General features: G+C 55.1%; 2 protein-coding genes across 4 annotated transcripts; both read left to right on the top strand.

The window, feature by feature from the left end:
- The first annotated feature begins 4478 nt into the window (after positions 1 to 4478).
- CDR2L (cerebellar degeneration related protein 2 like) lies at positions 4479 to 15436 on the top strand. Of its 2 annotated transcripts, none has more exons than XM_059048563.2 (5): positions 4479 to 4697; positions 10713 to 10825; positions 11130 to 11278; positions 11858 to 12022; positions 12933 to 15436. In XM_059048563.2, exons 1-5 carry the CDS (start codon positions 4619 to 4621, stop codon positions 13822 to 13824), a joined length of 1398 nt encoding a protein of 465 aa, XP_058904546.1. In that variant the 5' UTR covers positions 4479 to 4618; the 3' UTR covers positions 13825 to 15436. The 2 variants fall into 2 exon arrangements, with proteins under 2 accessions (XP_058904546.1, XP_058904547.1); XM_059048564.2 differs by lacking the exon at positions 4479 to 4697 and adding an exon at positions 4737 to 5323.
- A 2545-nt stretch (positions 15437 to 17981) lies between these two features.
- On the top strand, positions 17982 to 25552 carry MRPL58 (mitochondrial ribosomal protein L58). Of its 2 annotated transcripts, none has more exons than XM_059048587.2 (6): positions 17982 to 18212; positions 21225 to 21261; positions 23767 to 23826; positions 24595 to 24677; positions 24769 to 24938; positions 25216 to 25513. In XM_059048587.2, exons 1-6 carry the CDS (start codon positions 18027 to 18029, stop codon positions 25412 to 25414), a joined length of 735 nt encoding a protein of 244 aa, XP_058904570.1. In that variant the 5' UTR covers positions 17982 to 18026; the 3' UTR covers positions 25415 to 25513. The 2 variants fall into 2 exon arrangements, with proteins under 2 accessions (XP_058904570.1, XP_058904569.1); XM_059048586.2 differs by having other exon boundaries at positions 17984 to 18212; positions 25211 to 25552.
- Positions 25553 to 25772: the final 220 nt, after the last annotated feature.

Here is a 25772-nt window from a genome sequence, read left to right as displayed (position 1 = left end):
CACAGAAGCACTTCCTGACCACAAGGACTTGTGAGACTCTAACATAATTCCCCTTTCAGAACAGACATTGTCTGGGACGCACTCCGATGGTGTACGAGGGAAGGGGTGTTGGACACCAGATGACCTCACTCATTGAAACGTACTGGGTGCCTTTCCCCGCCAGGCGCTGACCTCAGAATGGTGGAGGGGACAGATGGGGAGAGATCATTCAGCGCAATGTAAGCCCAGCGCTAAAATCACGTGTCTGGGGACAGGGAGGGTAGCGCGGCCTGCAGGGGTGGGAGCACCCAAGGTGCGCAGCGTGTGGTGTCAGGTGTCAGGATACCCCGACGGCCCAGGGGCGCGGGCAGGGCACCCTGCCCCTCCCCCAGGGTGACTCGTGTGCCTGGGAGCGCCGGGACCCTCTAACGTCAGTGCTGCCTGCGCACGCGCCCGTCATTTCCGGTGGGCTGGGCTGGGCTGGGGGTGGAGGGGGCAGCGCTCACGCTCTTCGGGGAGGGCGGTTACATCTTCAAGTCCCGGATCCTAGCTCTCCCGGGGTTCCGTACCTGTGCTCTGGTCCCAAATCCAGCATCTGGGCTTGCATTTCTCTCGGGAGCTCGGGTGAGAGCTCGGGGAGCGCTCCTGGTCGCCGAGTGTGAAACTGACCCCAGGGGAATCATAGGGCCCAAGGCTGAGAGGACATGGAATCCACCGAGGCTCTGACCATCAGCATCGAGTCTTGATGCCCCTGACAAGGAACACCACGAAATAGCTCCGCCTGACACACAGATGAGGTACCAGGCTCTGGGGGTTACCAAGGTCGGGTAGTTGATACTTCCCACCCCTGGACTTGACTCTGCCCTGCTTAGAGGAAAGGCCAGAAATGGATCCCAGGGCTTGTTGGCTGGTAGCTCAGGGAAGCTGAGGAATTTCCTTCTTCAAAGGTAGATCTGGGGCTTCCCTGGTGGCGCAGTGGTTGAGAATCCGCCTGCCGATGCAGGAGACACGGGTTCGTGCCCTGGTCCGGGAAGATCCCACGTGCCGCGGAGCAACTAAGCCCGTGAGCCATGGCCGCTAGGCCTGCGCGTCCGGAGCCTGTGCTCCGCAACGGGAGAGGCCACAACAGTGAGAGGCCCGCATACCACAAAAAAAAAAAAAAAAAAAAAAAAAAAAAAAAAAAGGTAGATCTGATTTTCCTCCTCATGGCATAGTTTACAAAATACCAAGTCTGCCCTGAAGGCACTGGGAGAGCTCCCACTGGATATACCACAGGTGAGCCACCCCAGAGGGTTCAAATGAACCGACCCAGGCAAAGGGCCCAGCACAGGCCTGGCAGGCAGCAGGCGCCACACGCCTCAGCCACCCCAGCCTCTACCCTCTGTCCCCTGCAGAGGGGACAGGGAGGCTCCACCAACCTGGCAGAGTTGGTTACCCAGCTTCAGCTCACTCCCACCCCACACCAGCCTCATGAGATCCAGGGACTCCAGCCTGAATCACTCCACCCTGTGCTCAGGCAGCAATAAGAATTCAGCCTTTGTGACATTAATTTATCCCTGCCAGGCAATGCTTCTGTGGTTGGCGCCCGTAGAGGGTGTCCACAGGAAGGGAGGGTATTTGGGTCATGCTGAGGGTGTGGTCAGCGTGGTAAAGGCCAAAAGCTGAGAGATGACCCAGGAGCTGGATGTTTTCAAACATGGGGGTCTTCTAAGTCATCGCTGAAACCATCCTTAGCTGCAGGGGTTGGTGGTGACTTTTCAGGTTGAAGGGTTGCCTTTCATTGCTAGCACCCTCACTGCACAGGACGTGGCCCTCAGCCCTTTGGCCCTGCTCTCCTCTGGGGACTCCTTAAACACCCTGGCTCCTGTGAGTACATTTCCACACAGCTGCAGAATGAAGAAATGAACGAATGGGAAGGGATTTGGTGGTCTTGGAATGTGACCAGATCCCTGTAGAACAGCCACCCAACCTGCTTGTCCCTTAGATTCATTTTGTCCCCATCTCAATAAATGGCATCACTGTCGCCCAGTTACTGAAGCCAGATGTCTAAGGCATCACTCTGATTCTTCAGTCAATTCATCTGCACATCTTAGTTCTACAATTCAAATATTTCTCATCTCACTCCATTTCCACTACCACCAGCCTTGCCCTTCCCACCATTACCTCCCTTCTAGATGATTGCAAAAGCCTCCAAACTGGTCTTCTTGCTTCCAGTCTTGCTCCCCTCCAATCCATGCTCGAAAATTGCTAGTGATATTTCACAACTGAAAACGAAAAGCCTTTTTTATTGGTTCTCTCTGTCTACTTGGGAACAAAAAAAAAAATCCCAACTCCTTCCCATGGCCCTAACTCCAATTCATCTGTCTTCTATCCTCGCCACTTCAGCTATGCTGGGCTTCCATCAGTTTCTAATATATCTCGAGCTCTTAGGGCCTTTGATCTTGCTGCCTCCTCTGCCTGGAACACTCTCCCCCCAGAACTTGGCATGCTGGCACCATCTTATCCTTTAGGTATCAGCTTAGATGTCACCTTCCAAGGGAAGTCTTTCCTGAACCTCCCCCCAGACTCTCTCACAGAAGCCTGTTAATTTCCTTCACAGCACATTGCAGGTTGTAATCATTTATCTATCCCCACTAGAAGGTAAGCTACACAAGAGCAGAAACTGCCTGTGTCTTAGCCATAGGGCGTTTTTTTCCTTCTTCTTGAGTAAACTATTCTATTAAACTATAACATTCAGAAAAGTACGCGTAAGTATACAGGTCAATGATTTTCACAAATGTGTAACCAACACCCAGATCAGGAAATAAAACACTCCTGGCCCCTCAGAGTTCCCCCACATGTCTCCCCAAGGCCAAATACTATCCTGATTAGATTTGTTTTGCCAATTTTGAACTTGACGTAAATGGAATCCTGACCCCCAAAGATATCCACAACCTAATCCCCAGAATCTTTGAATATGTTACTTCGCATGGCAAAAGGAATTTTGCAGATGTGGTTAAAGTAAGGATCCTGCGATGGGGAAATTATGCTGGATTATCCAGGTGGGCCCAATGTAATCACAGGGTCTTTAAAAGTGGAAGAAGGAGGCAGGACAAGTCGGAGTGATCCAGTGTGAGAAGGTTCACCTGCTGTTGATGGCGTTCAAGATGGAAAAAGGGAGTCATGGGCCATGCGACGTGGGCAGCCCCTCTAGAAGTTGGAAGAGGCAAGGAAAGAGACCCTTCCCTGGAGCCTCCAGAAGGGAACAAAGCCTTGCAGACAACTAGATTTCGGTCTTCAAGAGCCATGACAATCTTCTCACTTACAGAACTGTAAGATAATAAGTGTGTGTTGTTTCAAGCCACTAAATTTGGGGTAATTTGTTACAGAAACAACCGTGGCTCCTTCTCAAGAAGTTCAACAACTTGTCACATGTTTATTGGGTCACTTTGGTCATTTGTGAAGTGCTTGGTCAAGTCTTTTACCCACTTTTCTACTGGGCTGTTTGTCTTTTTCTTGTGGATCCGCAGGTGTTCTTTCTATATTCTGGATACAAGTCCTTTGTTTGATGTATTTGCCACATATATTCAGAGTCAGTTATACTCAGGGTGCTTCAACAGTACCAGCACATGGTGGAGCCTAATAAAAGTGAGTTACATGTATACTTGAGTCTGAAAACTCCCTTAAGGAAAGAATGCTCGGATAAGTGACACATAGTTTAATGGGTATAGTTGGGTATAGGACATGAATCCCAGGGAGAGGGTAACAGGACCTTAAAGGGAAAGGCCCAGAATGCAGGTAACAGTCAAAGTTCACCACTCCTGGTGTGACGTTTCAGGCCACAGGCATTTAAACACAATTTCTTAAAGGTAATTTTTGATTAATTTTCATTCATTGAAAGAGTGTCCATGGAAGGTAGCAGTAGGTCAGTCTGCTCTAGGCACTGAAGAGCCAGCTGTGAACAAGAGCGACAAGATCCTTGCTTTCAGGAGATCTACGGGGAGAGAGAGACAACAATAGGTAAACAAAATAAAATGATTTTAGGCATTGAGATGTAAACTGGAGTAGGCTGTGAAAGGAAGGTGGGGTTGATTCAGCAACAGCCGAACCTCGACGCTGCGGAGATACCGCCCTCGGCCCCGCCTCCAGTTTTGCATACGTCTCTTGATTGGCCATCGGCGGCTGGCCCCACCCCGCGGAGCGGGCGGCTCGGGAAGCGCGGGGCGGACCCCGCCAAGATGCAGCAGCGGCTCCGTGTGTCCCCGGGCGGGCCGGGGGCAGCGCGGGCCGGAGTCAGGCAGGGGGCGCCCGCCGCGGCACCCGCTCGCTCCTAGCGCCCCAGACGTGCCGGCCGGGCCTGGGTCCTCCTTGCCGCTGTCCTGCCCGCCGTCCCCGCCCCTCCACCCTTTGTGCAGCCGGCACCCGGTGCCCCGGGCTCTGCAGGACCCCAGCCGGGCCAGACCGCGGCACCGAGCCAGCCCCGTGAGGGCGCCAGGCCGGCGGCCGATGGCGAGGGGGCGCGGCGCGGGCGGGGGCACTGCAGCCCGAGTCCGCGACGCGGGAGGCTCGGCCCGCCTCCGCCGCATTGTCCCGGGCCCCGCGCCCCGGCCCTGAGCCGCGCCGCCGCAGCGCCCAATTGCAGCCCGCCGCCTGCGGGGCCATGCGGAGGGCCGCCAGGATGGAGGACTTCACCGCAGAGGAAGAGGAGCCCTGGTACGACCAGCAGGACCTGGAGCAGGGTGAGCAAAGGGGGCGGGAAAGCGGGGTGCGCCCCGCGACCCCTGTCCTTTTCTCCATTGTTGGACGGTATCACCCCGGGGAGGGCTGGGCTGCACCCGACGTGCCGGACTGAGAGAGGAGATGCGTCTGGAGAATCGGGACGTGGAGAGAGGGAGCGCTGCCCGGGAAGACCCGAACCAGACGCGTGGAGACCTGCAAGAATGGGGGGAGCGGTCTTCCTCTTTGCCCGAACAACAGGGGCATACTTCACCCAGTTCGCCCACCCCATCTTAGAGGCAGGAACTGCCCAGGTACCCCGGGTATTGTTGGGGGACTCTGAGAGTACTGGCTGGAATTCTTTGGAGGTTAGGAGTTGGCTCCTTGGTTATGTTTTGCTGAGAGGGGTTTTGGGGGGCCGAGGGGGGAGGAAGTTATCCCCATTCCGAATCCAACGGCACACTTCCCTGCCAGGATTCCTGAGCTCCTAGAAAGTTTCCCCAACTCCCTTCCCCTCTACCCAGGGAGGTGATGGGGGTGCCGGCACCTTGCCGATGGAGAAGCAGAGGCTACTAGGAGTCCAATCTGCCTTCCAGAGGGAGGAGTCCCCTGGTCCTTCCCCAGCTGGCCTTCTCCCAAATGGCTCAAGGTTTGGAGGGGATCAGATTTGGGAATTCTGAGCAATGCCCCAGATCAGAGCCTGAGTAAACAGGGAGTCACTTTGCCCTCTCTCCCATCTGAGGGCAGAGAGGGCGACTGGAAGGGGGTTGATGAGGTGGCCGAGGTGACGTCACTCCAAGTAGGGGGCGGGGCTGTTAGGACAGGAAGGAGGAGGAGGCCTAAGAGGGTCAGGGCCAGGGCCTGAGACCAAATCCAACCTCTCCTCCCAAGAAAAGTGCCTCATTCTTGGATGGTCAGAATTGGAGGGGCTAGGAAACATGTTCTAGAAGTGACCGCAGTCACCCCCCAAGCCTGGTGGGTGTGGACACGGTCTGGTTCAATGTGTGCAGACACCCTCTGCCCTGGGTGTCCATCCATGAGGCCCAGACGCCTGCCTTTGCCATCATGTGAGGCATCTAGCCAGATCCTGGAGCCTTTGTTTTCCGGCCCTGACCCACATCCCCACGTGGCCACATTTGCTGGTAGATGAGGCGCTGCCCTTGTGTTCAGGACTGTGGGTTAATCAGAGCCTCTGGGGGACCATTGTAGGATGGGGGGGTGCTGGGCTGGACTGCGCCTCTGTGTCCTGGAGGCTACCCTCAGCCTCCCTGCCTGGAGTGAAATGCCCAGTCCTGGCTGCAACAACCCCCTTCCCCATCCTGGGCAACTACCCCCAAAACCTCACATTGCACAAACACATATCAAGCTCCACTTAAGTGTCAGACACTATCCTGGGAGCCGGGAGTAGTCCCAGCCCTGGCCTCCTGGGTGCACCTGAGTAGGTGGAGTTGGGCTTGTAACTGAGTGGGGATGATAGGATGCAGTGAGAGGGCTTCCTGGAAGAGGCGGGCCTAGAAGGAAAGATTGGAAGCTGGGTGCCTGGGAAGATGGCCTCCTTGGAGGCAGATGCTGACTTTGTTGTCTCATTTCATTCCCGCACCCCTAAAGAAATCTCTGGCACTGTGCCCGGCCCAGATGTGGGAGGAAGGAGCTAGGGAGTAGGGGTGGGAGATGTTGCTGCACCCGGAGAGGGAGAGGGATGTCGAGATTTCAGCTGGGCCGGGCAGCCATGCTCTAGGTCCCGGGTCGGGAGGGGGCCCCACAGGCCCCTGCTTTTCTGGCCTTACTGGCCTGCAGCAGTCAGCCTTGCCTCATAGCCTGAGTAGCAGCCAGAGCCCAGGAACGAGGAGGGAAACCAGGAATGAGACAGTCTCAGAAGAAACTGGAGCTTTCCACCAGAAGCCAAACGTCTGCTTGCCGTGGGCCAAGTGCTGTGCTGAGCCTGGGACGTGATCTCCACCCTCGCAGTCTCCACAGTCCGGCAGAGGAGGCAGAAATGAGATCAGACTAGCACCTGTGACGGAGCGACAGGGGTTCAGCAGTGAGCCCCTGCGGACAGTGAGAACAGAAGTGAGGGCCTGCTGCTGTGAGACGTAAAGGTTTACACGGCTCGGACCAGAGGGTGAAGAGGGCCCTCCCGCCCCGCCCCGCCCCGGCAGAGGAAGGCGGTCCCGCATTCTAAGTGGAGGGGGTGCTTGGACCGAGGCACAGAGCCTTGCGAAAGGACCACGCATGACTGCAAAGTCGGAATTATCTGGAGTGCCGGGGTGGGTGTCGGAGGAAGTCCCAGGCACAGCTGCTGCGGCACCTCACGGGGACTGGCCCGGAGGGCTGGATGGTGGCGTGAACGTGGGCCAAAGGTCAGACACGTGGGGGATCGGGTGCCTGTTCCTTCCCCCTTCGCCACACCCGCTCCCCAAATTCTCTCCCGCCCAGCTGCCCCCAAGTTGCCTCTGAGTGCCCCAGGACATGGTTTTTCTCAGCTAGCCCCAACTCCCCTGAGGACGGGCCCCAACCTTACTTTCAGATGCTTGGCCGTCAAGCTCCTGTTTGACTTTGATGCTGTTCCGTCCCAGTGGAGGCAGGCATCTGGGACAAACAGGGTCCTCCTTTCTCACTGTGTTCCCGAGCACCTGTAAAAATAGAAAAAACCATTAATTATTAAGCGCTGGCTCTCTCTCTGCCTTCCTCCCTCCCCCACCTTGGACGAGGTGTGGCCGGCCCTGTGGGTACCTCTTTGCAGGCTGAGAGATGACTGCTGCTGAGTCACAGAATTGAGGTCCTGGGCTCCTGACCTTGAGTGTCAGCCTCAGGGGAGAGCTGTGACGTGGCGAGGGGAGGGAGGTGACCGGACCCCAATTCTGCAGACCCAGGGTTCCTGCCACTGGTGCCCTGGAGGTTGTGAGCAGGACCCCTGCAGCCCCGCCAGGTGGTAGCTGGCCTCCTTCTGTCGTCTTTGTCTTTGTCTTTTCTTCCCTATGTCTGTCCTCTGTCCTTTTCCTACCTCTCTTCTCTGGAGTCTAGGGGGCCCCACCCTGACCCCAACCAGGAAGGGGCAGTAGGGTTTCAGGATTTCTTTTCAAAGACATCCCCCTGGGTCCCTGCCATCCTCTCTAGGGCTCTGGGGCGTTGCTCCTGGGCAACACCTCTGCTGGCGTTCAGAGGGCAAAAGTGCTGCAGCCCACTGCAGGAGACCCCAGGAAATGCTGGGGTCCGGGCAGGGGCGATGCCAGTTCAGACTCAGTACCTTCCCTGGCCTGGTCCAGTGTAACCATTAGTCTGGCTGTGACAGGCTGTTTATTACTCCAGATTCCACTTCTGGCTTAGCCAGCCCCCCGGTTCTTCCCCCTCCCAGGACGCCCTCCCCCTCCCCGAAGCCGTGCCCAGCCCTCATCTAGCTGGTGTGTCCTTTCCCCAGCACTTGGCTCCACTCAGCCCCCTGCCCTGCAGCTTCTAGACTTCTCTCATGATCCCTCCTGGCAGCTCGAACCAGCTTAGCGTGCGCTGTGATCCTGTTTCCCTGAGACAGTCTCTGAGATTCTCCCCAAGCCGCTTCTGGCCCGGGTCACATTCGCTGCCTTCAGGATCCCCGGCTCACAGTGTGACTTGCAGCTGCCCCAGCCCCACCCCGCCCCCACTAGCAGTAGGAATACACACACAGCTCAGATGCTCGCATGGAAGGAAGAACATATAGTGCAATTGTTCTTGGCCTTTCCTCACTCTGCCTCTGACCTTGGACTCAAGGTTAAGTTTCAGGGGCTTCATGCAGGCCACCCACAGAGCCTGTCCCCCAACGCCAGTGCAGGTGGTAGCATCCCTAGCAGTGGCCTCGTCACAGACGACCTGACAGTTCCCAAGGGGGAAAAAAAAGAGTTAATGAGTGTGACCGTCTGTTCTTTTTCATTTTCATGTATACGTGAATTACTTGATAGCGTTTGCGGATGAGCCAGATGTTTGCCATCCCATTACAGAGAGCAGGAAGCTGGCGTGCCTCCCTCATCACGAACTAGGGGTGGTCTTGCTGAATTTCCACCAAGCACACAACATAAATTGATCTGACCTCCTCTTTGAGACCACAGACTGAGCCTAGGCTTCCCTTAGACATATATTTATATATTTAAATATAAATAATAATATATTTACAAACATATTAACTTTTGTTTCTTTTTAAAATTTTTATTGGCGTATAGTTGATTTACAATGTTATGTTAGTTTCTACCCTACAACAAAGCTCATCAGTTATACATGTACGTATATCCACTCTTTTTTAGATTCTTTTCCCATATAGGTCATTACAGAGTATTGCGTAGAGTTCCCTGTGCTATACAGCAGGTCCTTATTAGTTATCTAGTTTATATATTACCCTTTGCTTCTAAAAGGAGTTAGGCCTATATACGGGGAAATATCCACCCCAAACGTCTAGGTACCCTCGCCCAACTTCAGACCCACTGAGAGAATGTTTAGAGATTCCAGCACATGCCATTCCCTTCTAACCTCTCCCCCTCCCCACCATACAGCCCCCTAAAGAGAGGCCAGATTCCCTCCCGACCTCTCTGATAGGTGTTCATTTACCTTTGGCTGGGATTGGGGAGAGGAGATTCCGGTCCCACAGGGTACAAGAATCGGGGCTACTGGGGGAAGAGGCTGGTTTTGCTGCCCAGGGAAAGGAGAAGGTTTTGGAGAGGGACGTGTGTCACTAGGACCAAATGGTGCCCAGCTGGGGTGAGGAGATGTGAATTCTGCTTCCAATGTGGCTATAACCCAGGTAATGAAACCTTGGGTAGGTCATTCTTCTTTCCTCTCCAACCTGTCATCCATAGAATAAGGAGGTTGGGCCAGAGCTTTTTTTTTTTTTTTTTAATATTTATTTTTATTGCACCATTTTTTACTTTCCTGTTTTCTCTCTCTCTCTCTTTTTAAAATATATTTATTTATTTACTTATTGGCTGCGTTGGGTCTCCGTTGCTGCGTGCAAGCTTTCTCCAGTTGCAAAGCGGGGGCTACTCTTTGTTGCGGTGCGCAGGCTTCTCATTGCGGTGGCTTCTCTTGCTGCGGAACACAGGCTCTAGGTGCGCAGGCTTCAGTAGTTGTGGCACGTGGGCTCAGCAGTTGTGGCTCGCGGACTCTAGAGCACAGTCTCAGTAGTTGTGGCGTGTGGGCTTAGTTGCTCCGGGGCATGTGGGATCTTCCCAGACAAGGGATCGAACCCGTGTCCCCTGCATTGGCAGGCGGATTAACCACTGTGCCACCCGAGAAGTCCTGGGCCAAAGAGCCTTGAAGCCTTGTCCAGTTCTAACACCCAGCAAGCCCTTCTGCCCCTCCCCCTCTCAGTGAGCTCCAGCCGCCCTTCCAAACCCAACTCCAAGGCTGCTCATTGCCTGAGATTCCCACTGTCCCCTGCGTGAACTCTCCCTTACCGATCATCCGATCATCCGGGGGCACTTTGCCCCTTTGTCTGCTGGTGCTCTTAGCACATTCCACTCACTCATTCTTTCAAAAAAGATTTCTTATTCACCTGCTCTGTGCCAGATATTGGTCTAGGTCCCAGGAATATCAGTGACGGAAACAGGCAAAATCCCTGCCCTGTAAGCTTACGATTTAGTCAAGGGAGATGAACAAGATAAGGGCACAAATTGTTTGGTAAATTAGGTGGTGATATGAGCTCTGGAGAAAAATGAAGCAGGGAGGGAGTGGGGCGTGGGGGAGGGTGCAGTTCTGAGGTCAGTGAGGTCAACGTCTGAGGAAGGCCTCCTGGAGAAGGTGACATTAGAGGCAGAGAGGGGTGAGCCCTGGGAGTGTCTGGGGAGAGGACATTCCAGGCAGAAGTGACAGCCAATGCACAGGCTTAGCTTGGGCTTACATCCCCTTCCAGACCTGGAGTCTCCCCAGGGGCGGCCCCTGGGTCCTGGTTCTCTTAGGGTCCCCAGAGGCCCAGCCCAGAATGAATGCTCAGAACAGGAATGGCGGGGGGGGGAGGTCCTCCAACTTCATTCTCAGCTGCTCATATTCCTCCCACCCTCTGCCCCCTCCTCCCCAAGACTTGCACTTAGCTGCGGAGCTGGGGAAGACGCTGCTGGAGAGGAACAAGGAGCTGGAGGAGTCTCTGCAGCAGATGTACTCCACCAATGAGGAGCAAGTGCAGGAGATTGAGGTGAGGGGCCGCACGGGCCCTGCACAGGCTCCGCCACCCATCAAGGACCCCTTGGCCCGTGTGTACCTTTGTGCAGCTTAGGAAGAGGTGCCCTCTGAGCAGGCCCAGCCTTGGCCCAACAGCCTTGTGCAGTTCACAACCTGCACAACTGTCCCAGGCAGCCCTATTGCACCACCATCTTGACCCCTCCCTCTGCTGCAGACGAATACCCCAAAGCAAACCTGTTCCTAGAAGTGGGAGGGGGGCCCAGGCAGAGATATTTTCCCCAACACAGTTCTGAAAGGTTACCCACCCCCACCCCCAGTACCTGACCAAACAGCTGGACACGCTACGGCACGTGAACGAGCAGCACGCCAAAGTGTACGAACAGCTGGACCTGGCAGCCCGAGACCTGGAGCTGAGCAACCAGAAGCTGGTGCTGGAGAGTAAGGCTGCCCAGCAGAAGATCCATGGGTGAGGGCCGGGTGGAGGGCTGGGAGCCGGGGGCTGGGGATGGCCAAGGAGAGGCCCAGGGCTGGGTGTACATGTGTGCATATTGACCAGTGGGTGTGACTCAGGCTCCTTTCAGAAGCCCACGGCTGGGAACCTGGGATGGTAGTGAGTTTGCCCTTGTCGACTTGGGCTGGCTTAACATTCGGGACACAAACCTTCTTTAAGCGCCAGCTACACACCAGGCTCTGTTGTAGGCACTGGGGAACAGTGACGGGGATGCAAAGACACCGTCGTGCCCTCTGGGAGGGAAGGCAGACACGTAAATATTTTATTGTAGTGCGGGGTGATAAGTGATGAGATGGGTGTACAAGGAACTGAGGAGACACGGAGGAGAAATGGTCAGCTCGGCCTGGGAGGTGGGAGAAAGAGTGGGTCCTTGGGCGTACAACGAGTTCCCCGTCTGACCTCAGCACCAGGCAGCATGGCTCAAGGTCACCTGTTTGTCCCCAGCCCCCAAGTCCCCCTAGGGCTGCAGTGAGGAGGGCTGGCCCCGTCCCCTTAAAGTCCATCCCATGCGTGTGTCCCCCACCGCATCCGCAGGCTGACGGAGACCATCGAGCGCCTGCAGACCCAGGTGGAGGAGCTGCAGGCCCAGGTGGAGCAGCTGCGGGACCTGGAGCAGCTGCGAGTGCGGCGGGAGAAGCGGGAGCGCCGGCGCACCATCCACACCTTCCCCTGCCTCAGGGAGCTGTGCGCCAGCCCCCGGTAGGTGAGCCTGCCACTCGAGGGCAGCAGCCCGGACCCTGGACCGCCAACCATGGCAGGGGAACGGAGGGTGGGCGCCAGGCAGCAGGTGGGAACGAGAGCTGCCGCATTGTCCGGGCTATCGGAGAGGCTGCTCCTGTTGCTAAGGGCAGCGGCAGCTGGCTCCTGTGAGCACTGGCCGTGTGCCCGCCGCTCTGCCAAGTGATTTAGTTCTCACGGCAATGCCGCAAGGTGTGGTGCATCGTCCCCACTGCTCAGAGGAGGAAGTTGAAGCTGCGAGATCATGTGTCTTATCCAAGGTCACCTGTTTGTTTACTAAGCCAGAATTCTCACCCAGGAGGGGTTAACAACTATACCTTTCAGTTCTCGTTAAGTCTTTTGAATAGGATGATTTTCTAACGTAAGAATAGTGTACACACAGTGTATTTAGTGGGTGTTTCAATAAAGGTCCTGGCAGGAGACAGATAGCCTCCGCCCAGAGTAACTGAGGCGTGCTTAATAAAGAGGTGTGGGCAAGGTGTGGGGAAACCAGGGGGACACTGCAGCACCCTGGGGTGGCAATACCAAGGAGGCCTGAAGGGAGCAGGAGAAGGGAGGTTACCGCAACCTGGAAGGCGGGGAGGGCGCTGTCTGGCCTGCAGTAACCAGGGAAGGAGCCCAGGGGGAGACATTCCCCATGACCTCCTCCTGCCAGTGCCTCCCATTGGCTGAGCCCAGGAGAGAGCCAGGAAACCTGGCGGAAGCCAAGGGCAACCTCCCAGGGCGGAGAGCAGGGGGAGAAAGGCCGAGAGCGACTCTAGGGGGCAGACTATCCAGCCCCGTCGGGGAGATGCGGCTGGGCTCCCGGGGCCTTGGCCGAAGGCCGTGCCCACCGCCCTCTGCCCACGTCCCTGCCCCCGCTCCCTCCCAGGTGCGAGGCTGCCTTCCGCCTGCACAGTTCCTCCCTGGAGCTGGGCCCGCGGCCCCTGGAGCCGGAGAACGAGCGGCTGCAGACCTTGGTGGGAGTGCTGCGCTCCCAGGTGAGCCAGGAGCGACAGCGCACGGAGCGGGCGGAGCGCGAGTACGCGGCGCTATTGCACGAGTCCTCGGAGCTGGAGCGGCAGCTGTGCGAGATGGAGGGCTGCCGCCTCCGCGTGCAGGAGCTGGAGGCCGAGCTGCTGGAGCTGCAGCAGCTGAAGCAGGCGAAGACCTACCTGCTGGGCCGGGAGGACCACCTGGCCGAGGCCCTGCTGGCGCCCCTCACCCAGGCGCCTGAAGCCGACGACCCCCAGCCGGGCAGCGCGGATGACTCGGGCATCCAGGATGGGGTCTCCTCTCCGGCTGCGTCCCCGGGCCACACCGTGCGCAAGAGCTGCAGCGACACGGCACTCAATGCCATCGTGGCCAAAGACCCGGCCAGCCGGCACGTGGGCAATCTCACGCTGCACGCCAACAGCGTGCGCAAGCGGGGCATGTCCATCCTGCGCGAGGTGGACGAGCAGTACCACGCGCTGCTGGAGAAGTATGAGGAGCTGCTGAGCAAGTGCCGGCAGCACGGGGCGGGGGTGCGGCACGCAGGCGTGCAGACCTCGCGGCCCGTCTCCCGGGACAGCTCGTGGAAGGACCTGCAGGGCAGCGAGGAGGGCCAGGGGGAGGCCAAGGCGGGCGAGAAGAGCCTGAGCCAGCACGTGGAGGCCGTGGATAAGCGGCTGGAGCAGAGCCAGCCCGAGTACAAGGCGCTCTTCAAGGAGATCTTCTCCAGGATCCAGAAGACCAAGGCCGACATCAACGCCACCAAAGTCAAGACGCACAGCAGCAAGTGAAGGTTCCCCGGCCAGTGGCCTCCCCCAGGATCAGGCCGTGGGGTCCCTCTTACCTGGGCTGTGCAGCCTCTGGTGAGAGAAGGAGCCCTTTAGCAGCAATACACCCCAGAGGGAGGCTGCTCTCTGAGCCAGGGAGCATGTGGGGGACACCCGTTCCCTGCTGACGGAGGAGGCTGTCGACACCTCTTGCCTCCCAGGATCCTCCACCACCCCGCGCCAGCCCAAAGGCGCAGCTGAGAGTCTGCAAAAGCCAAATGTCCCCACTCCCCGCTCTCCCAGCCCCCACTCCCTGACCCTGGGCCTTGCTCTCAAGATTTGTGGCCTGGCTTCTGAAAGCCATTCTGGACCAGTTGGCTTCTTTTTTTTTTTTTCTAAGTTCTCTTTATTATTCTTATTTTTTTGAGAGATTGTTTTTTGCAACGCAGGGTCTCCCTGACCCCTCGCCACAACTGTTAGCACTTGAAGGGGGACCCCAGAACCAGCTGTTGCAGGTTCCAGGGGTCTCCTGGACCACCCGCTGCTTCTCCAGCTGTGACACGCTGTCATTCCCTTAGCACCAGCTGTCCCACCTCGAGGGTCCTGACCAGGTCAGAGACGGCCCCTGCCCTGCAGAGCAGAAAGCCTGAGCCAGGCCCGAGTGGCCCCGACTCCAGCCCTGGTGAGAGCGGACTTCTCCCTGGAGATCCTCAGCCCACTGCAGATCTGTAGCCAATCAACTCAGAGCCAGCCTCCCCGGGTTCCAGCCCTGGAAATGCCTTCTGGGTATCGAGCCTTCCAGGGGTCTGGGCCGTCGGAGCCCCCATCTCTGCATGCCTCCTCTGCCTCACCGAGCTTGGCTTCTGCCTGTCCCCATCTCAGGGACCATGATGTGTCTCATTCACCCCCATGCTCCCCCCAGGCCCACCCCACCGCAGGTCATGCCTGCTGCACCCAGAATGTCCCGAACGTGTGCCACCAGCCCATGGTCCCAGCATCCTCCCCTGCCCCCCTTTACTGGGGCCCACCCAAGAGTCTCACCCCACACCGGGCGGTATTGAAATGGGACCAGATGGGGAACGGGTCTCCTCCTTCCCATACAATGCCTGCTTTTGAGGACCCAGCTGGGTCAGGGGGTTAATCTTTTGTTAAAGCTTCAGAAGGTCCAGCTTCAGCTAAGAGCTTCAGCGAAGAGATTCCCAGGTCCCCGGTTTGCCCTGAGAAATTCTTCAGGGCTCCCAGTTCCTAGCCCTGGCCTCTGTGCTGGGAGCCCAGTGGGGAACCTTCATGCCTTATTTGTTTCTAAGGGGTAAAGGGGTTTTCTTAACAAGCCTGCCCAACCTCCCTGGAGGCGTCACCCTGCTTTCAGGGCAGCACTGTGATGAGAGCTGTCAGCTGGTCCTTCCATTCACACATCTTGGAACCTTTGGTCCGTTGGAGCTGGGCAGCTCCCAGCCATCCGTGTGTCCCCGGCATCTAGGGTGGAGGGGGTGGGGGAAGGGCTTCTGCCTGTTTGCTCCCCGGTTCTGTAGCTGCTGACCAGCGTCATCTTTGAAGTATACATGAGAGAAATATATTTACAAATGCTTTATTCTCTTCTTTAATAAAAAATGCACCAGTAATCTAAAACCAGAAATGGAGCCATGGTCCTGTCTCCTTGCATCTCATACACCCGCCTCCCATCCACACAGCTAGCTGTGGGGGGAGGGGCACAGCCTGAACTTCACCACCCCCGTGATTGGCAGCCAAACAGCTCTAAATAGCAGGCTCTTGGAAGTTTCCATATTTGTTGAGTACCAGCTAGGCCAGTCACGTTGCCTTGCAGGGTACCCCGTGGGGTGGACCCTCCTTGCTGTACTGATTTTGAAATCCCTCCCAACCCACACCTGCTTTGTGGTTCACCAGCTTTGTTGCTCGGCAGCGTGTGGGATCTTCCGGGACCAGGGCTCGAACCCGTGTCCCCTGCATGGGCAGGCGGATTCTTCACCACTGCACCAACAGGGAAGCCTCCCTTTGCCTTTTAAATCACCCTTGCCCTCAGCAACCTCATGAGGCAGTGGTAAAAATCTCTGTTTTACTGATGCGGATCCTGAGGATTAGAGGTTAAGTTAGTAATTCAAAATCACATAGAAATAGTTGAACCCAGACCTGATCAATCCCACTGTGTGATACTGCATGTTCCCTACCTCCACGTAATGTTGAGTTTTAAGAGCCAGTCTGACCTAGGGCACTCCAGAAAAGAAGGAAAATCCTGTAGACCCCCTCTACATGGGGGTGGTACCCCAACTCACAGCTATAGAGAAGGCCTGGTGTCTGCAAGCTCCTCAGCCACCAGAAACGGCTTGAGGATCCCTTATCTTTTCTTCCCCTCTTCTCGCCCCTATGCATGTCCCCTTCCTGAAGCACCCATTCAACCTATGGAGAACCAGAGAAGGGAAGAAGGCTGGCCTCAGCCTTTAGTGCCACCTTTTTAAGGGAACAGGTGGCACCTCTCAGGACTGTTTCTCCCAGAAGGGCCTCTATTCTGGATGGTTCATGGCAGCAGCAGGTGAAAGGAGCTTGCCAGCTGCTCCTCTATCCACCACAGGGTAGCTTGTTACATTCTCTCCTCTACCCCCTCCTCTCCCAGAATCCAGGCCACCAGATGGCCTGAGCAGGCTGTGTTTATTTGGGGCCATGGAAACCTGCAGCTTCCTTTTCCTATCACTCTGGATGGGTCAGGCGCAGAGCTGGAGCCCAGCCGCAGAGCAGTGATGCCATGGGATGGTGGTTTTATTACTCGTAATCCCTGAGCCGTCAACCTGGGCAAGTCCCTGGCTTTGCTCCCCTGAGCAGCTTTTTCCAGTCACCATGGAGACGCCTCTGTTCCCTCTGAGGTTTGGGGATTAAGTCAAACAGGGAGGGTCCCAGGAGACTTCCCTTAAAGTCTAGAGCCCCAAAAGCGCATGTCAATTGCCATTCCCTTCCTAGTCTGGGTTTGCAAAGCCAGTGCTTGGGAAGTATTGTTTTCCCTCCTAAAGAATTTGCCTTCATCAATGAGGCTAAAATGGTAAAGCCTTGACTTGATGACAATCTCCTATTTCAAACAGCCGCATTCCCAGGGGCATGTTTTTCTAGGTAATTGTGCTTTTCCTAAAAATAGAACCTGCCATTAAGAAATAACCACTAGTATTACTAATAATCACTAACATTTACTGAGCTCTGTTTTCGTTTACCACACACTGCCTGTCGACAAAGCAACTTAGCTAACATTTACCTGTTTCCAAACACTGTTTGCTCTATTTTAAACCTTTCTCAGTTAGAACTTCTCAGTTTTCAAGTTCAGTTTTTAACAATCCTGTAAAAAGGGCTCTGCTTAGCCTGTCTATGGCCGTCTGAATCTCTACCTACTTCCCCATCCTCCCCTTACCTCCTGGCTTGGAGAAACTGCCATCAAGCTCCACAAAGCAGGTGGGCTGGGGCGGGTGTCCACTTTCTAAAGTATTTCTTTCTCTACCTGCCCGCCTCTCCTCCGTCCTGGTATTTGTCCTACAGAGCCTTCACACAGATGCTCAGCAGGGATTTGCTTTTAGGTTGCCTTGTGAATGAGCCTGAAGTTACTAAAACTCAGCTCTGGCGGAACTCAACTTTCAAAAACACCTTCCCAAAGAATCCCTTTTATCAATATTTATTGAGTACCCATGACGTGCCAGGTTCTGGGTACTGGGGATCCAGCAATGAGCCAGCGCCCTCCTGGAGGTGATTACATTCCGGCTGGGAGACAGGCAACAGACAGAAAAATAAGATTGAGCGATGTGAAAGAAAAAAAAAAAAAAAAGTGGCAAAGAGTAAAGAGGATAGAGATGAACCTGGGCATGCCTCGTTGATGCTGTGCGATTTGGGGGAACATAGGTCCAGGAAGGCACAGACCGAAAGGGAGAAAAGTGGTGTTTCTGGGGGACACGGCATCCGGGGGTTCTTTTCACCAAGAGACTCCCTTGAGAGCTCGCTGTCTGGCCAACGTCCTCCCCATCGCAGCAGATGCCCTCAAAGCACCAACCAGGCCTCCTGAAGGCGGCCGACCTGAAGCCTCTAATAAGCTCCATGCGAGAGCAACGCCGGGAGCTCCGCTCGCTTCCTCCCCGTGGCAGGCGCTAAAGGTCTAGCGGAACCAAAATCTCGAGGGAAGAGCGAACTCACGGACCGCGGAAGAAAGCGCCCACCGGAAGCTGCCCCGAGACCCGAACATGGCGGCCGTACGGTGGCTGCGCTGGGGCCTGAACCGAGCCGAATCCTGGCTGCTCCCGCCGCCCGCGCACTGCCCCCACAGGAGTCTGAACAAACAGGTAGAGGGCACCGAATTCCAGAGCATCTACAGCCTGGACAAGCTCTACCCCAAATCGCGGGGCTCGGACACCGCCTGGAAGGTTCCGGTGAGCCAGCAGGGCCGGACGGAAGGGGCGTTTCCTGGACTCTGCTGGGTGACGTCGGGCAGCCGGGGCCCCATTGGCCGGGCGTGCTGCTAATCCAAGAGACGCTCAAACATGGCGGTCGCCGCGGGAGGAGGCTGGTTGCCCGAGCAACCGGGGGACTGGGGCGGCGGGGCGGCTGGGCGGTTGGCGGCACCCCGTGTGGCTCGAGGTGTGCCGGCGCCGGGAGAGCATGCTGGCTATGCTTCTTACAAGACCACCAGCTTTTCCGCATTAATTCCCCGTCCCTCAGGCCCAAATTCTCGTCCCAAGGGAAAAGTGCCCTCCACAGAGGACAATTAAAGCAGGAGGCTGCCAAGTAGCTTCCTTTTGGAGCCTTTTAGCCAGTGACGTGGTCCTTAGCCTCCAGTAACCCCAGCACTCCTGAGGAAACAGGGCTTCTGGTTCGTTGCCTCAGGATACCTTTATTGACAGCCCGCTGTGTGCAGTCGCTGTATCAGGTCCCGGAGCTGGAGAGTTTGGACCCACCCAGTTCTATGGAGTTTCCACCTGCGGGATTGGAAGAGAGCGTTCATTCATTTATTCATTCATTCACTTATTCATTCACTCACTTAACAAACTTCTGTTGAAAGCATGGATGTATACACGATGCTAGGCATGGGGACGGAGTAGTGAACAAAACACAAAAATCCTAATGCTAGTGGAGCTTATCTGCTTAATGGAGGGAGACAGGCAATGAATAAAATCAGTAACATAGAGTATGTGGTAAGTACTTCGGGGAAAATAAAGTCCGGAAGGGAGAAGGAGTGCTAAGGTAGGGGGTGGGGTGACGATTGTAAGTAGGCTGGTCTGAGGAGGCCTCTGAGAAGGTGATGCTTGAGTAAAGACTCAGGAGAAACAAGGCAGCAGCGACCCGTGAGAAGAGCGGGGAGAGGAGCATCCCTGCGGAGGGAACAGCAAGTGCCACCCCTCCTCAAGGCAGTAGCATGTTCCGCTGGTTCAAGGAACAGCAAGCAGGCCAGTGTGGCTGAGCAGGGGCGGGTCAGATATGAAGTTGAAGGGGAGAAGGCTGGGGGGAGGCCTTTGTATAGGGCTTACAGGCCTTTAGTTTTGCCCAGAATGTGATGAAGGCAGAAGAGCGGAATGATCCAACTTAGTTTTACAAAAATCACTATTCTAGAGAAGGGATTGCAGAATGGCAAGAGCATGAAGACCAGTGAGGAGATTGCAATAACATAGGCAAGAGATGAGAAGCAGGGTGGAAGCAGTAGGAGTCATGAGAATTGGTCAGGTTCTAGATAAATTTTGAAGGGAAAGCCTACAGGATTTACTAATGGATTTTCTCTGAGAAGTGAGATTAAGAGAGGAATTGAGGTCTAGGGCCTTGAGTAAATGGAAGGATTGTGTTGCCATTAATGGAGACGACAGAATGGTAACAGCATTCGTTTGTTTGTTCATTCATTCAGCAAAAAGTTTCTCGTGCACCTACTGTGTCAGACACTGTTTCAAGCATTGCAGATACCACCACGATAAAACAGAGTTCCCACTTCACGGAGCTTATGTTCTAGCGGAAGGAGCAGACAGTAAACAAATGGGGAAAACATACCAGAGAGCGAGAAGTAATGAATAGGCCAGAGTGCTTTGATGTGATAGCCAGGGAGCTACTTCAGGTTGTTAGGAAGGGAAGTCCTCCGTGAGGAGGTTTGAAGGCACCTGTTAGGCTCGAGAGAGGAGACCTCGAATGGCAGTTGGCTTTACCTCAAGAAAGAGGTTTGAGTTTGAGCCAGAAGGTTGGGAGTCATCAGCAAAGATTTTTTTTTTTTTTTTTTTAATTTGGTGGCACCCAGCTTGTGGGATTTTAGTTCCCGCACCAGGGATCGAACCAGGGGCCCCAGCAGTGAAAGCACTGAGTCCTAACCACTGGACCGCCATGGAATTCCCAAAGGTGGTATTTTCAAAGGAGATGGATGGAATGTTCTAGGGAAAGAGAGAAGAGGAAGGATTTCAGGACATTTCAGAGTTTTTAAAGGTTGTAAAGAGCAAGCAAAGGAGAATGAGAAAGTCACGGGGAGCTAAGAGGAAAGTGGAGAGGCCAGCTCAGAAGGAGGGGCAAGAGCGCACTTCAAGGAGGGCGCAGTCCAGGGTCTTCGACGACGCGGAGGTGGAGTAGGGTGAGCATTTCACCCCCAGATAATGCTAAGATGAAAAGGGATGAAGGGACTTCCCTGGCGGTCCAGTGGTTAAGACTCCGAGCTTCCAGTGCAGGGCGTGCAGGTTTGATCCCTGGTGGGGGAACTGAGAGCCCACATGCGGTGCAGCGGCAGGGTAGGGGTGGGGCCCGGGGCCCCCCTCCCCCTCCGCAAAAACGAGGTGTGGTGGGTGATGAAGGCAGCCAGAGCGGGGACAGATGAAGACACTTTGAGCTTGGGGGGCCAGAAGGGCCTCAGGGTGGGCAGTGTTTGCACCGGGCCTGTGGATGTGAGGATTTAAGGCTTCGGAAGAACAGCTCAGGAGAGACGTGAAGGTGAGATGTCCTGGGGTGAGTAGGTCAGCTTGATACAAACCCTCAAGGCAGATGTGCTAGTCGCTGTGGAAGGCAGACAGCCCCACATGTGAGCCTCCTGTGGTCTGGGGAGGGACAGGGGACCCATGGTTTGTTGCTCCAGGTTGGCAGAGGGTGTTCCTTTTGGAGTCTGCGTGACGCACATGTACTGTGGCACCTTCCCTCCCCTGGGCGCTGGCAGTTCCCGACACTGGCTAAGTGGAGTCAGGGGGCAGCGGCAGGGAAGGCTGGAGAAGTCAGTTCCGTTTTCCTGGAGGAGTGTTTCTGAGGCAGTACCTCTGGAGTCTGGGGAAGATGTTTCTGTCACCCTGATACGATTTTGCTGGAGACCTGAAAATAGTTGTATTACATTCATGTCGTGGCTTTACATCATTTCTGCTTTGTTGCCCTGGACCAGTTAGGAGTCGCCCAGTAGGTAATATTTATTTGACACCATATATGTTACATTACAGGGTGATGCAGAGCAAGCCAACTACGACATTCCTATAGGTGAGTAGTTTGGGTTTATAAAAAATCAGTTATTTCCTCTACCCCTCACACATTCCTTCCAGGTCTCTCCACACCAAGGAGAGCAAAGAAACTGTCTGGGGTTACAAAAGCAGAGTCCTTTCAGCATTGTTGAGAATAGGAAGGAGACAAAAAAGTGATGAGGCAGCCACTCCAGTGTGCCGTGCAGTGCCCAGCACGAACAGAGAGCTCTTCATGGTCTTGCGACGTGGAACAGTCTTTACGATGGATGAATTGATTGTTATTTGGAAAAAGTAAGGTATGGAAGCATCTGTATAGTGAGCGACCATTTGTGTTTTACTTACATATATCTGAAAGACGCGTTTCTGGATGTACACATAGGTCTGAGAGGATGTGGAGGAGCCTGGATACAGGGACTGCCGTGGGGAGGGGGGCGGGGAAAGGACCAACTTGGGAACTTGGTGGCTGGGGAACAGGAGTGGGGACTTCTCCCTGGAAACCACTTGCATAACTTCATAATTTTGTGCCCATCAAGCCTAAGGCGTGGCCTGGAAAGAAACAAGCAACCCTCCTGAGATTCAGAGCGGTTCTGGCGCCCACGGACAGTGAGAGAAGAGCAGCCAAGGGTGCCGGCTCCTCGTGGCCCTTGCTCAGGGTGACCCTGAAACAGAGAGGCCAGGTGGCCACGGTCTAAAGCGGAGGAGCCGGCGTCCTGCTCTGCTGCTCAGCAGTTGGAGGCCGGCAGCTGTGCCCTGAGGCAGGAGGAGGCCGAGAACCAGCGGGAAGAGAGGCTGTGTCTCCTGACAGCCTCGGGGCACGGGCAGCCAGAGGGAATGGCCGAGCGGCCGTCCCTCACCTGCGTCTGCTCGTGTTCTCTGAGGGGCCCCGGCCTCCCCGTGCCTGGCCGGCCTGTACGGATGCAGACAAGGCCACCAGCCCCGGGGTGCAACCGCCCCCATCTCCCCCCGCGGAACCACACGTATTCCTCACCTGTTCAGAAAAATGAGTTCATCTGATTTTTCAAAGGGAGCAAAGCCTCTCAGAAGCCCTCTGGAGAGGTCACCGCTGCCCGCTGAGGCCGGCCCTCCACCACCACGGGGCCGCACTTCCTCGCCCCCCAAAGCTCCTGCAGCTCGCCACCCAGGCTTCTGGAACTTTCCCGCTGTTGTGCCTTCCCGGCTTCCCTCAGATACTAGAGGCTGCTTTTCATGAATTACAAAAATAGAAGGAAGCAACCTCGTTCTACAGATCCAAAACAGACCAGCAAAACCAAGACCCAGGGAAGCGGTGGGAGTCTGTGGAGGTCACAGAGGCAGCCAGTGCTGAGCTGGTGTTAGAAGACGGGGCTCCCAGCTCCAAACGGAGCGCTCATTCACCCAGCAGGTGTTTTCATCCACTGACTGCGACCGAGGCCCGGGGGTGCACGTGCAACTCACGAGGAATGAGACCCACCTGGGCCCACATCCACCGCATTTCAAAATACAACATTAAACTCAGTTTGTCCCTTAGCTTGAGCTTTTGAAAGAGTCCTGCGGTACGCGGGCCTCTCACTGCTGTGGCCTCTCCCGTTGCCGAGCACAGGCTCCGGACGCGCAGGCTCAGCTGCCATGGCTCACGGGCCCAGCTGCTCCACGGCACGTGGGATCCTCCCGGACCAGGGCATGAACCCGCGTCCCCTGCATTGGCAGGCGGACTCTCAACTGCTGTGCCACCAGGGAAGCCGTGCTTTGGGTTTTTGTTGCTGCACGTGGACTTTCTCTAGTTGCAGCGAGCGGGCTACTCTTTGTTGCGGTGCGCAGTGACGCGGTGGCTTCTCATGTTGCAGAGCACAGGCTCTAGGTGCGCGGGCTTCAGTAGTTGTGGCACGTAGCCTCAGCAGTTGTGGCACACGGGCTTAGTTGCTCCACGGCATGTGGTTTCTTCCCGGACCAGGGCTCGAACCCATGTCCCTTGCATTGGCAGGTGGATTCTTTTTTAAAAAATTATTTATTTATTTATTTATGGCTGTGTTGGGTTTTCGTTTCCATGCGTAGGGCTTTCCCTAGTTGCAGCAAGTGGGGGCCACTCTCAATCGCAGTGCGCGGGCCTCTCACTATCACTATCGCGTCCTCTCTTGTTGCGGAGCACAAGCTCCAGACGCGCAGGCTCAGTAATTGTGGCTCACGGGCCTAGTTGCTCCGCGGCATGTGGGATCTTCCCAGACCAAGGCTCAGAACCCATGTGCCCTGCGTTGGCAGGCAGATTCTCAACCACTGCGCCACCAGGGAAGCCCAAGAGTCCTTGCCTTAAAACAAACAGCAAAAAGCGAGGGCAGTCAGATCTAGTCAGATCTCCTCTGCTCTCTGTGTGGTCTTGGGAGACTCTTGATTTTAGTTTTGACATCTGTAAATAATCTCTGACTTTACTGATCTGAATGTTATGTCATTGAAAGAGAGAGGAATGGGGATACTGACGTTGATGGTAAGTTAGCAGTTTGCATGTTTTGCCCTGTGATAATATTTTGTTGGTGTGTGTTCTGTTTTTCAGATCGCTTGACAATATCTTATTGTCGGAGTAGTGGTCCTGGGGGCCAGAATGTTAACAAAGGTACAACAGTGCCTTGTTTTCTTTCACTTTAAAACTTTGCTGAGACATGGACTTGAGGACTTCTGTGTTTACATTCATGTGGCAATACAGGGATTTTTTTTCAGAAGCTTAAATACGGCCAGTTTATATAATAACCCTCTTTATTCTTTGGAATGTGGTCTGGTTCTCAGACTCTCAGTCGTGGGTCGCTGGGACCGGCAGTGGCTTTTGGGCGTCTAAGCAAAGGGAAGGCACGGTGTGAGCTGGCAGCCAGCTCCAGGAACAGGTTTCCTTCATTCTCACGGAACTCCCCCTCCTTGCTCCTCTGCCTCCCCGCCTCCCCCTCCCCACATTCTTTTCAGAACCCAATACATTGTAAGAGAAAGAAAGCACTAGGCATTTTGTTCCTGGACATTCTTTTTTTTTTTTTTTTTTTTTTAATTGTTATGTGTTTTTTTTTTTTAACATCTTTATTGGAGTATAACTGTTTTACAATAGTGTGTTAGTTTCTCCTTTACAACAAAGTGAATCAGTTATACATATACATATGTTCCCATAACTCTTCCCTCTTGTGTCACCCCTGGACGTTCATTTTTGTCTGGAGGTGCCTCACTGTCTTTGCAGGCTCATTCCATAGCCCAGTTTGTACCCCGAGTTCACACAGGGTAGAAACAGCCCCGGGTGGGTGTCTCACCTCCTTGTGGTTCAGAATCCGGTGGTCACCAGCCACCCGGGCGCTGAGCCTGCCCGAGCGTCTCAGTGACCCGTGACCCCTCCCTTTATTTACAGTCAATTCCAAGGCTGAAGTCAGGTTCCACCTGGCCAGCGCCGAGTGGATCGCAGAGCCTGTACGGCAGAAGATGGCGGTCACGGTAACCACGGGCCCCTTCCTTTCTCTTTAACCCTCAGTCACTTTTAAGCCTTTACTCTGTAGAACTCTGGTTTTGCCTTTGTTCTCCGCAGCACAAAAATAAGATCAACAGGGCAGGAGAGTTGATCCTTACCTCTGAATGCAGCCGCTATCAGTTCCGAAATCTGGCAGATTGCCTACAGAAAATTCGAGACATGATTACTGAGGCCAGCCAGCCAGCCAAGGAGCCATCCAGAGAAGATGCTGTACTTCAGAAAATCAGGTACTGGAAAATTCCCTGAGCTTCTGTAAACCAGTTCGTGTGGACAAGGGGCTACACAGGGAAGGAAGGAGGCACGGTGAAGCCCACGACCTGCCAGCAGGCAGGTGGACAAGCTCCGGGAATGGGAGAGACTCGGACTCGGAGCGGAGGCCCCCGGGCCGGCGCCGGGCGCTTCGGCTGCTCTGCTTCCCGCTCAGCTGCCAGCTCCTCTCACCACTTTGAGAACCACTGATTGGGCATCTGGGCATAATTGTGTTCTTCTTTGTTTTCAGGATAGAAAACACGAATCGGGAAAGGCTGAGAAAAAAGAGAATAAATTCTGCCATAAAGACAAGCAGGAGGGTAGATGTGGACTGAAATCACCCCCTCGAGCTGGCAAAGACCCTCTTGAGGGCCTCCAGGCAGCTGCCAGCGAGGGAGCTTTACCACCGTCAGGAGGCGCGTGTGCTGTTTGTTGTCAGTGCTTTTGCCTGTAACATTGGAACCACCTCAAGACTGTTCATCTGGAATGAGGGTTGTAGGCACTGGTTGCAGAGGTCTTTATAGGCAATTACCATGTTGTCAAGCCTCTATTATCCATTTAACATATTAGTTGCAATAAAGTTCTAGACTCAGTGGGCTTCTGCTTCTCAGAATGCTTCAGAGCAGAATTCCTCCCTTTTCTCTCAGTTGAAATCTGCCTAATAATTATTGACCGGCACTGAGCGTACAGCGCGGGGGGAGCACAGAGGGATGAGCCCTCCGGGGACACAGCGCACAGGCCTGAGACAGCCGCGGGGCCTCAGAGCTGGGCCTGCAGGCAGCGGTAGAATATTAATCGGTAGAGAGCCGGGA

Source organism: Kogia breviceps, chromosome 19 (assembly GCF_026419965.1).
Source record: "Kogia breviceps isolate mKogBre1 chromosome 19, mKogBre1 haplotype 1, whole genome shotgun sequence".
Classification (NCBI taxonomy): Eukaryota; Metazoa; Chordata; class Mammalia; order Artiodactyla; family Physeteridae; genus Kogia; species Kogia breviceps.
Note: the sequence above shows the minus strand (reverse complement) of the source record. Positions and strands in the feature narration are given on the sequence as shown.